This window comes from Drosophila elegans, unplaced genomic scaffold, assembly GCF_018152505.1.
Source record: "Drosophila elegans isolate 14027-0461.03 unplaced genomic scaffold, ASM1815250v1 contig_149, whole genome shotgun sequence".
NCBI classification, from domain to species: Eukaryota; Metazoa; Arthropoda; class Insecta; order Diptera; family Drosophilidae; genus Drosophila; species Drosophila elegans.
Window position 1 is genome coordinate 16,240,918 of NW_024545513.1, and position 12,227 is coordinate 16,253,144.

The 12,227-nt window shown below is 37.1% G+C and overlaps 2 protein-coding genes across 2 annotated transcripts in view; one reads left to right on the top strand and one right to left on the bottom strand.

The window, feature by feature from the left end:
- The window catches only part of LOC108137744, a 44,304-nt gene extending 41,972 nt beyond the window's left edge, over window positions 1-2,332 (bottom strand). Inside the window, exon 1 of the mRNA XM_017259644.2 lies at window positions 1,822-2,332. Coding sequence (XP_017115133.1) covers window positions 1,822-1,909 — 88 coding nt within the window. The 5' untranslated portion in view covers window positions 1,910-2,332. The remainder of the gene's footprint in view (window positions 1-1,821) is intronic.
- A 3,590-nt stretch (window positions 2,333-5,922) lies between these two features.
- On the top strand, window positions 5,923-10,385 carry LOC108137719 (facilitated trehalose transporter Tret1). Its single transcript, XM_017259604.2, has 3 exons — window positions 5,923-6,689; window positions 7,200-7,703; window positions 8,737-10,385. The coding sequence occupies exons 1-3, from the start codon at window positions 6,419-6,421 to the stop codon at window positions 9,537-9,539; spliced, it is 1,578 nt and encodes a 525-aa protein (XP_017115093.1). The 5' UTR covers window positions 5,923-6,418; the 3' UTR covers window positions 9,540-10,385.
- The last annotated feature ends 1,842 nt before the right edge of the window (window positions 10,386-12,227 follow it).

Genomic DNA, 12,227 nt, shown 5'->3' on the forward strand with positions numbered 1-12,227 from the left:
TCAATTCTGATAAAATCAAAATTTTATAATTCAAACTATTTTAATTATAAATAAATTCAATACCTTGAATAACCCCCACAATTTCTCTCAGTGCTGCCCCAAATCGCCTGAGGTGAGTCTGCCTGTTGTCTAGTATCGGTTCAGGTTTAGATGCTTTCATTTTCATTGTGGCACGCTTAGGCAGAGTGATGAGATTTCTTAACTGCGATTTGCGTCTATTTTTGGAATGTCAGAACAAGGGATGCGATGTGGATGTGGCCCCGGGATAAATCCCATACAGATAGGCCCGAATAAGTTGTGACTGGGGAATACCAGTCAGCTGAATGGCGGTGAAATGGGAAACCAAAGGCTCCATTGCATCGCCTACAGTCTGGAGAGAATAATATTGCAAGAATTATTCGTTGAGAAATTTCAGGAGACTGGCCGTCTCTATTTATTAATAAGTACCAATTATTAAGTGCTTCCTTAATTGAAATTTCCTGCGGCTTATAAAGTTGTTTAGATTGTTTTGCAAACGTTGTGGGCACGAAATTTGGTAATCGCCCTAAACTGTTTCATCGAGTTTTTTATGGTTTCAGTTGAGAAACAATTATGTAGGGCTGTTTCAATAAATGAAAATCACTGGATTTTTATATTTTTTTATTTTTTAAAATGTTTCTAGAAAACTTTAGTAACAATTTTTTCTTGACGGAGACTTTTCACTTAAGTATTTCATGCTTTTTCTGATAGCACTCAACTTTTGCCAAGGTTTTTATATATATGTTGTTACTTTTCCTTTGCCAATAGAATCCCAGCCGTTTGGTCAATCAAAAGTCAGCTTATAATTTGGACGTGGGATAATTGAAATTGCCTTGAAGGCTGGACAAAGTTGTCGGGCTCTGATTTCTCGTTTCCTTTCATTTTGCTGGGATTAGTTTAGTTGGCCACATTTCTTTCGTGCTGCACTTTTTCTTGGCTGCATCTGGTAAGAAAGGGAAACGGCCGAGGCAACAGTTTTCCGAGAATTCTATGATAATAATAAAGTTTTCCTTTCCTTCCTGCTGCTGTCCATTTCGCACATTAACGCAACCGCTGCACAGTGGTCATATTTATGATAAGTTTACAAATGTTTTTTGGTATATATTGAAAAAAAACTTAATGAGAGCACCGGAAAGTCATGGATTTTATATACAACATTAAAAAATTAAAAAAAAGCATATAATTAAACAAAACATTTTTTTGCTGCATACAAAATTTCAATGTTTAATTCTTAATCTTTCTAACAAACGCATTAGCGCCTGTCAGCTTCTGAGTGCTAAATTAGTCATTTTAAAACACTGTGCGCTGGGCGAAAAGGGGACGGGAGGGTGGTGAGGGGGCGGGACAAGTACGCCCGAGAGATGGAGCGTTTCGTATTTTAATTTCGTTAAGTACCGCTATGGCTCGCGCCGCAAGTGGAATGCAATGGGAGCAGTTCCATAAATTACGCATACGCCGCGTGCGCCAGCAGTTTGGGCTTTTTCGGACATATCGGGGGAATTGCAAGTGCACGGCCGAAAAATTAGTAATAGACCACTTTTGCCGCCCATTATTATCATTTTTTATTTTTTATTTTCTGTGATATTTGTCAAGAAACTTTATTATTTTTAAGCTCTTTGTCGGTCTTTAGTTTTTGTGATTTACTGTAATGGTTTTCTTTCACCAAGTATTTATACATTTAAAATAATGAAATAATTTGTTACTTTTGTGAAGGTTTAAAGGTTTAACACGTAATGTCCTAAGTTCAATATGATGCTTTTTTCGCAGTGTGGATAAGTTCATTAGGGGCTGTAATGGACTCACCTCTGGTGAACAAGACGAGGTGCAGGAGGCACTCCAGGACGACGCCGTGGGATTTGTACCTGTACCGGGGCTTGTTGCTCGCTGCCATTTGAGCTTCGATTTACATGTTCGCCGGATCGCCGGCTTTCTGTTCCTTTCACCTCGTTTTTTTTTTTAACGGCCCGCTCAAAAAACACTAACAAGATGGGCCAAGCACATCGAACAATAACAAAAAGAACTGCTAGTTCTGTTGAATTATTCAGCCCTTTGCCGCTGCACTTGTCCCATGAATATTTCAAGTGCGCCCTGCAATTAGTCACACACACTGGTACAGTTACATCTACGATTGCAATTATTACGATAATCACACACAAGCACACCTTAAAAAAACGTTCTACTCGCACACTTGGAAAAAAAAATTCTAAAATAATTGATGCAATTGAATGGTGACAAAATGCGCGCCAAAAATGTTTTCGCGTTTTGGGGAGGCAGTTACATAGGGGCGGGGCAGTCGCACGTGCGCTTCGTCGAGCGCCAGAAACCAACTGAATTTATATTGTTGGCCAAGTGCTGATTGGATTGGCCCGTAGAAGATAACAGCACTGTTAAAGTGTTGCCAGCAGCATATGTAAAAAACAGGACGGAGCTCTAGTGGCTGCTTTCCATTTTCCAAATAAACACAAAAATTGGACAAAAACATTTTTTTAAGAAAATGTATTTTTAACGAATAGTTTATGTACGTTATTTTAAGTGGATTTAACCACAATGCTTACAGGCAAAAACTCTAATTATTTTACGGATACTTATAAAATAATTTGATGTATTTTCGTAACTTTCATATCTCATCCTTGTTTTATTGGTAATGCAAAGATCATTTCCTAATATAAATAAATATCTGGCAAGGACCGCTAACAATGACCAGATCTATCCGTAAAATGGTCAAATTGGCAGCACTAGTCTGGCAAACTTTTATAACAGAAAAACAGCTGTTTTGAATGTCTCTGTAATTTGCCTGTTAGCAAAGGCCACCAGTTAATACTTATTAACGTAAGTAAACTAAAAAATTACATAAATTAAATATTTACCATGTATATATATAGCATTTTAAGAATGTTATTAGACTGAATTGTGAATTTGTTATGAAATTATTGTTATGGATATTTTTACATATTAGTTGTGCATGTTTTGTTTGAACAAAACGTCTTTTTCTAATTTAGTACAATTTAAGACGGTCTGGCAGCATCATTTTTAGAGCCATGTTATTCAGCTGTTAACTGCTCTGTAAATGTCAACATTCCAATAAGCTGTTATCATCCTGGTTTGGCGCGCTGTAAGGTTAACGAAATTCAAAATTTCTGTTACACTTACACTTACACTTAGTTACACTTTGTTGAAAGAATAACCACAAAAATTCAACAATTATAATAAAATTTTCCAATGTCTTAGACTTTAGTTATCAGCTAATTTCCAAAGAACAAATTAAAATGAAACTCTTTAAAAATCCTGTCCAAAACATATAAAAGTCTAAAAATAGAATCAAAGGCATACCTGTATTAATATGAAAATGTGAAGAATAAATCGAAATACAGGCCGGTTTCCAAAAATAGGTTCTTGTTGCTGGGCGGGCATAGCGTCTTTTGAATAATGCTGACGTAGAATTATACCTCAGATAACCAGTTTTAAACAGTTTACAGTGGAATTTGGTTGATATATACTTAAAACGCTCAGCGGAAAATTATTGCAAGCTCTAATCAATTATTTTTTAAATTTTTTTTACAAAGTCACGCACGTGAATATTAAATGTTTATCAGCAAAACAAATTCTTATCGTTTTTTTAATACAAAATGTATAAATATATTATAGACTGAGAGTACATTATTTACTACAAATCATTATATTACAAAGTAAACATTTTATTTGGTGTTTTTATTATCGTTATTTCCCAAAAATTACCTTGAGATTTTTGTCGCTAAATACTGTCGGTCAAAAGGTCATTTGCCTTCTAGGTAACGCCCTGTCTGATTAAAAATTATAGATTTGGTGTTTCTGAGACCGAAACTGTTATCTGATATACACCGTGTTTTCTTTTTGTTCATGTTAAAGCTGTTTGCGGTAGACATTCTGACGTTTTTATTGTAACTGTTTTATCAGCTGTCTGCCAATACATTTACATAGAATCGAATGATCGAGTACAAAAATATTTCTAAGCTCGTAATGTTCTTTTTGTATTGTGAATTTTTTTTTTATTTGGGCTATGGCTGAGACGACCGAGCCTAATTGATTTTGAATAGCAACTTCAGGTTGATTGATTGGCTCTGGAGGGGAGTACAACAAAAAAAAGGTGGGGAAAGCCCCGGTGAAAGGGAGTAGTTGGCAGGAAACCAGCAATTTGCCTACGGCAGACTCATAAATCAGTTTTAATTTAAATTATCTACCCTGGTGGCTGGTGGCTGACCATAAATTACTTATCGTTTCACTTGGCTTGGCCAAGTTTTTGTACGATTTTAAGGTGGTCTGAGGGCTTTTTTTTTAAATTGCTTGTGTTGTGTCTTTTAATATTAACCCATAAATATTTGAACTTGCAATCACAATTTAAATATTTGCTGTCATTATCGTGATTACAATGTTTGTGGTCATAAAAATTACCACAACTCATAGCTCGGATTTCGTTTAATTAAAGTAGAGCGATTCGATCCGATCCGATCCGAACCGAATACGAGTACGACAACGAGCGTTATTATTTTTATTCATTTCGAGCCGATTGGGCTGCGTGGCAGGGGCGTGCATCGCCCTATGGATAAGTCCAGGGGTCCAAAAACCGAAACAGAAACAGAGCGCCGGGTATTAACATTCCGTTCGATATCGCATAATTTATGCACCTCTTCCGCAGCAAAAGTGGCAAAAGCGGCAAAAGAGACAGGTAGACAGGTAGGTGGACAGGTGGATGGAGAGAGCTGATAAGCTTCTGGCCCTCTCTCTCAATGTTTTCGTATGCTTTTTGCTTTTGGCTTTTGGCCAACTGCAGCCGCAATATTCGCACCGATTCAGATGCCGATGTCCGATGTTCTTCGTAAACTAAAGAGAACAAAAAACAGAAATTTCATTAACCAAACAGTTGTGTTTACCTTATAAACATACCCTTACTCAAAAAAGAGTACTCAGTATTTTTAAAACACTTTGCGATTTCTGTTCTAATATTAATATATAACTTATATTTTATAAGGGAATACAAATCACTCTTATTTAAAAGTATTTCAATTCATACAAGAATTTATTAACTTTAGTACATAGCTTATTAAATAACATGTTTAATGTCAATCATTGCGCTTTAAATTTTGTATCATTTTTAAAATGTTAAAATGTTTAAAATGATAATTTTAGATTGAAATTTTTTGCTAATTTAAACTCCCTTTAAATTTGATATTTATTTCTCTTGAAAATTTGTAACATTTTTAAAATTTTAATTTTTGATTAAAACTTTGAGTCTCTATAAACTCTAAATTTAGCAAAATGTATTAGCCAGCCCCAGAAGTATGAACAAAAATATATAGTTAATATCAAAAGTCCCCCGATACCGCTAACGCATAAAACGTGATTGGCAATTATCGTGAGATTAGTAGAGTCATAAATAAGCGGATTATATTGTATACGCTTTGGCAGTGTTCTGGTCTTTTTATTATATTCTTTTTATTAAGGGGATGCCAAATCAGGGTATTTGAAAGGCCAATCGATGATTAGTTCAGCTCTTCATTTCTGTTTTTATACATGGCATTTACCAAGACCCCCGTTTACCTTGCGTCCCGTGTGCCAATGTCAAGTTCGTTGCCAATGTCGTTCGATTCGGAGAGAAATCGCGAGCGTAGTGGCTGATAATGGGGGTTTAGGGGGTTCGTGGATTTCGGGGGGTTCGGGGGATCGGTGGGGTGTGGAGGGGTCAGCGAGGGTGTCGCCGGATCGATTAGACAGCTAATTGCGTTCAAAACGCCGCTCACAACGGGACAGCGCAAACGGTGGCGTATACGTAATCGCCGAAATCGCCTAATCGCCGCGTATTCGTATTAATGCAAACAATAATTTTTAATTTGCAAATTATGGGTCGCAAAAAGCAGGGCAAGAGCATAGCATCAATTTCAGTCGCCCGTCGAACGCCGAACTAAACGGACGTGTTTTTCATTTTGTTCTTCTCTGCCTCTGCATCGAAAGAAAAGGAATGGATTTTTGCGAATTTGGCATAAACAGTAGCAGTAACAGTTATAGCACGGGTACGAGAAACACAAAACTCTCGGCCGGCCGAAACTGATAAGTGCAACTTGTGAAATTGATATTGGAGCATGAGCCCTTGATTGAAATGCGCGGAAGTTTCCACTTGTCGAACAGTCGGAGCTATCAGAGCCGCAGCCCAACGCAAACCTACAGGTGCCCCAACAGCAGTATTAGTCGACGACGTCGCCACTATAGCTAATTGTGAGCCATTAATTGATTGGCAGCGCACAGCGCACCACCGGATTCACCGGCTCCACCGACTCACCAGACACGCCCCCTTTTTAAGGCGGCATCCTTTAGCCCCCCCGAAAACCGAAATAAAATAGAAATCCAATAAAAAAAAACACAAATCGAGATGAAGGTCCAGCAGGAGGAGCAGCTGGTGCCGCCGGCCTACATGCCCACCGTAATTAGTAAGGACACATCCAAGGATTCACACGCCAAGAAGGAGAAGCCGCTGGGCGAAGGGCGTGTGGCCGTCCTGCGGCAAGAGCTCATGGTCTTCCTGGGCAACAGCGGTGTGCTCGGCTCCGGCATGGTGGTCAGCATGCCCGCCGTCACTCTCACACAGCTCCACGACGAAACTCAGCCCTTTTGGCTCAACAAGGACGAGTCCAGCTGGTTTGGTAAGCATACCCCAAACACCACACAAATGGATCATCAACGCATGAGAACAGAAAGGAAGTTTAAGTGAAAACCGTCATTATCAATTGAAAATATAAAATCTATTAACTCCTCTTCAAAAAAATTTACAAATTTTTTAGGACCAAAACAAAAATCAAAAATATTTGATTAATCAGCAAAGACAACTCCTAAATACATTATAAATTATACTATTGACAATTTTTTTAACAGTTGGAAACAAAGTATATTATTTTTTCTCAATTTAATATACAGAACAAAATGTAAAAATTCGTGTTTAAGTTGCAAATTTGGGCTTATCTTTAAAGAGATTTATTTAACATCACATCAATTATGTTTTTTAGAGTAAAAAGATTAATCATTGAATTAAAAATATTTGTTTGCCTTTAGGTAATATTTACTGGCTTGTCCATGGATGTTATTATAATATTAAAACAGTTATCTGAAGTGCCTAAAAACAATAGAGTTCTATAATCCTGCATGTATCTTTTTAGCATCCATTCAGAACATGGCCTGTCCTTTGGGAGGACTGCTGGTCAGCTACTTCCTGGATCGCATTGGCCGCAAATACACCATCCTGCTGACGAATTTAATAGGACTGATTGGTTGGATATTGCTGGTGACCAGTTTTATGCACTCCGATCGCGACATGATCTATTACCAAATGCTGGTAGGTCGTTGTTTTGGTGGAATAATGATCGGCATGTTCGTATCGCCAGTGGGTGTGTATTCCGCGGAGATAAGTTTGCCCAGGATACGGGGTCGCCTGATCCTGGGCACATCGCTGGGCTTGGCCAGTGGAATCCTACTGATGTACGTCCTGGGATACTTCATACGCCACAATATCCAGCTGATCTTTGCGATTAGTTGCTGTTACCAATTGGCGGCCACCCTGCTCGTCTTTCCCATGCCGGAGTCCCCCAGCTGGCTGATGACCAGGGGAAAAGAGGAGAGGGCCAGGAAATCGCTCAGATACTTCCGCGGTCTGCCCAAAAAAGGTGAGTTTTTAGTAATTATTACTACTTAACCGACATGAGTATGGAAAACCATCAAGTTTATTTTTAAGGAAAAGAAAAGTTTAGTTTAATATGTCATAAGTCGTATGTCCACAATAATATGCTATTCAAGGAGATTATTGACTATGACTTAAACATAAAACAGGCACTTTATTATAAACAATAATTAAGTTAATTAAAAAAATCCATAAGGTGATAAATTGATTTCCATCAAAAAAATTCATTCAAAGAAAACTGTGATTACTCAGATTAGATAAACAAAATCAACGACAAATGTAATCAAGCAATCAGGGCTGAAATTTTAAGCCATTAAAGTGACTAAAATTAAGTGTTAAAAAAATCCGACAATCCATTTGTGAATTAGGAACTAGAGAGCTAATGTCAACATTGACCTTTGCCGTATGCCAACTAAAAAATTAGTAGTTTTTCATGTGAAATGTTTTAATGAGTCTTTTAAGTTCAGGCAAAAAATTGCAAGGTAATGAATAAAGTTATTTCCGTTATCTTAATTGAGTAGAACTTAATTATTCAATTTCATTATGGCCTTTTCTCTCTTAGATATTTCAGTTTGTGAATATTTTGTTAGCTTATTATGATGATTTACGTTTTACAAAGTTTTAACTACACTTTTCTTTTTCTTAAATATTTGTAAATACGTATTTTTTATATAAAATTTTTTTGTATTCATTTAAATTGACTAAATGTATGATTAAATGGTTAAAACAAAAATTTCTATTCCTTTAATTTTGTACAACATTTTTTTTAATATTTAACAACACTTTTTCGTTCCTTCAACATTTTGTTGTACTTTTTTCTATACTTTACTAAACTGTACAAATTAATTACTGTACAAATTTAAATTACTCTTAGATGCTTCAAAAAAATTTGAATTTTGTCAACGAATAGAATTAATCATTTCAATGTATTTCTTGTTATCTTTGAATAGGGTTTCAGGTTGAAGCATCTTGTAACCAAAATACACTGAAATTCAATTTTACTTTGCGGCTCCTTTCAGAGGTGGACTACGTACCCGAATTCGAGACGGAACTGGCGCACATGAAGGAGTTGGCGGAAGCGAGCAATACCACCGCCGCGGGCGAATCACTGAGCCAGATGATCCATCGTCCGGAGGTCTACAAGCCGGTGCTGATGATGACCACCTTCTTTGGGTTCCAGCAGGCCTGCGGTGTGGTGGTGATCATCGTCTACGCCGTGCAGATCGCCCAGCAGGCGGGCGTTACCATTGATCCCGTCCTGGTGGCCGTGATGCTGGGCGTGGCCCGGATCATCACGACGCTTTTCATGAGCGGCATCTTCGAGAAGTGGGGTCGCAAGCCGGCTGGGATTTTCTCGGCCACCGGAATGGGTTGCTGCATGCTGCTTTTGGCCGGCGGTAACTGGTTTCCAGACACATTGGGCACCTGGCATTGGCTGCCGGTGGCCTGCATTGTGGCCCACATCGTGTTCTCCACCATGGGCATGCTAACACTGCCCTTCTTCATGATCTCCGAGGTTTTCCCGCAGCGGGCAAGGGGGAGTGCCTCCGGCATAGCCATATTCTTCGGCATGATCCTGGCCTTCATCATGCTGAAGATCTACCCGAACATGGAGGCAGTCCTGGGCACGGCCAATCTGTTCGCCTTCTATGCGGGCATCTCATTTCTGGCGGCCGCCTTCATCGGCACCTTCGTCCCGGAGACGAGGGGCAGGACGCTCGAGGAGCTGGAGGAGCGATGGCAGACCGGCAAGTTCACGCGCCGACTCACAGTCAACAATCTGAAGGACGTGGAGCTGCACGAGGTTTTCCTGAAGAAATAACAACAAATCACTATTCGAACGATAAAAAAAAAAGGACAAACCTGGGGGTTATAGTATAGTTTCACCCACACATTCGAACGCATTCACATTCAAAGAGGAACATTTGATGGGTAAATATTTAATATAAGCAATGCTAGTTTGTTGGTAAAATCACTTTCATTCAAAATTTCCAAATTTTTTTAGAAGCTTACTTTTTATTTTGCATAAAACCGTTGTTTAATTATATATTTATATATAATTTAAATGTGAATGTCGGTGAATTTGCTTGTGGAACTCGCATTTCCATTAGAAAAAGGGGTCGGGGTATTCAATCTGTGATGTATTAGGTACTTAGCCTTGACAGCCATGGAATGCGGCAGTTTGATAAACAATAAAACCAATTACCAAGTAAACAAAAGTCAATTGAAAAGGGCATGTTGCAGCTACGATCGGTGAAAATGATGCAGGACATATTGATCGGGCAACAATGAAATTTCACACATTTATACATAATTTTTTGTTGTTTTTTTTTTTATTTTTATACTTTTACACCTTGTATTATTGTTAATAAAAACACTATAAAAAACTGCTATTTGCAACATACAACATAACAACACAAGCCAAGAACTTTTAAATCTTTTCTGGGTTATTGCAATCTTTTGTTTGCATTCGCTTAAACCTCGAATGATCAGATTATTATTACGACTGCCTTGATTTGATTTCTTAAAAAAGTTAATCAGCAGATTTGTTTGCAATTGAATTGTCTGTAATAGATAACAGATTTGAAATGCAGCAAAATTATGAGGATTAAGTATAGTAAAGTAATGTGGCAAAAAAATAAAACATAAAATTTGTGTTTAACAAAAAGTAACACGAATCATCATAACCATTTGCTAAAGATTTATTCTCAAGTGGATCTAAGTACTCACTACTCACTAAGCAATTGGCACGTGGCAATTTCCAAGTCGGACCCACTCTCTCAGGGGAATTATAATTATGCAATCCAGAGCCCAACCCTCAAGAGAGTCAACCTTCAAGTTGTCCATGCGGGAATCCAAATCACTGAATGACTGGCCCACAAGTCAGCAAATGTTAATGCCTATCGACACTTGATATTGATAGTGATAGTGATCCATGTATATAGACCGATCGCCAATGGGAGAGCGTTTCTAACACGATGATGGATCACGGATCACTGATCACGAAGTGGGGATCACGAGGCGAAGGATCGAGAGTCGAGTGTATGGTGTTTAGTGAATAGTGCGTGGGTCACATCGCCGGAATTGCGTGATCTGACGCAATTCCGAACATTAATTGGTGGCGCTGCGAAAACGTGTAGCGGCTATCAGCACCTAACGATCCGGGAAAATATTTCCCAGCCCAAGGGGACTGACGAGCGCTTTGTTTACCACTCGAAATGATAACAAAATATATACTATATATTCCCGAAACACTTGTAATTTGTCCAGAATTGGAATTATTGGACCAGCGTTGGGCGTAATTTTTGCTTTGTTTTCTTTGTTATTTTATTTTGTGCTTCCCCACTCGAGATAAAAATATTTGCTATGATATAATTACCCAGGTAAGACATCCTCGTGCAAAGTGCAAATGAAAAAGAGTGACTTCTTACGGCAAAACCTTTTAAGTGATTTGTTGTTGAACAAACACTAATGATAAAGTTCTATGCATTCAATTGCCTGTGACCGATAACGAGTTATGTATTTGTCATTTATTTGTAAATTAGGTCCTACCATTATTTGCTCATGTAAAAAGACCTGTGCTTAAGTGGCAAATAATAATAAAATTAATAATAATAATAATAATAATAATAATAATAATAATAATAATAATAATAATAATAATAATAATAATAATAATAATAATAATAATAATAATAATAATAATAATAATAATAATAATAATAATAATAATAATAATAATAATAATAATAATAATAATAATAATAATAATAATAATAATAATAATAATAAATATATCAGAAATGTAAATCAAAGGTTTTTGTGTTTTTTCTTTTTTTTTTTGCACCTGCTGTATTTTCAAGTGGCAACCTTGGATTTTTTCAAAACGTAGATAGTGTCTAGTATAACTAAAATTTGATTTGCAATATGAGATCCCACAATTTCAATTTACGCGAAAAAAAGTGCTATTGTGGGCTCGTAATTTTAGAGGAAATACTTTTTTTCACAGATATTAAATTCAAATTTTTCAACAACAGTTTTGAAAAATGCTACGAAACTAGTTTGGCTCAGAATTGTTCATATTTTTAATGCTGTTGTTTTTTTACTGCGGCTTTAACGTTGGCAAACTATTAAGTTTCTAATACCCTTGACCCATTTTGTAACCTTTAAAGCAGACAAAGAACGGTATTGCTTAGACGGATAAGTCGACTCTGTATAAATGTATTTAAAGATCTAAGAGAATTTAACGATCGCTGTTATCAAACCACAAAGTGCTGTTAAGTTGCAGCAGTGCTGTTAACCGTCCTGTTTACATATGCCATCTCTAAGAAAAACAGCCGTGAGTTTTGCGATCTGTTTGAATTTTAAATGTTCTTTCGTTTATTTGTTCTTTTTGTAATGTGACATTCTTAAGTACAACAATTAGCTGCTAGTTTAATATATGTATGTATATATGTGTTTTTGTATAAACGAGTTAAAATTCAAGTTGTTCTCATTGGTTTTTCCATTT

What these genes read in the sequence shown, in the direction of transcription:
- LOC108137719 (XM_017259604.2), top strand. Translation starts at nt 6,419, where the DNA reads ATGAAGGTCCAGCAGGAGGAGCAGCTGGTGCCGCCGGCCTACATGCCC. An exon ending in GGACGAGTCCAGCTGGTTTG is followed by an intron (nt 6,690 to 7,199) that starts GTAAGCATACCC and finishes GTATCTTTTTAG; the next exon opens with CATCCATTCAGAACATGGCC. An exon ending in CCGCGGTCTGCCCAAAAAAG is followed by an intron (nt 7,704 to 8,736) that starts GTGAGTTTTTAG and finishes GGCTCCTTTCAG; the next exon opens with AGGTGGACTACGTACCCGAA.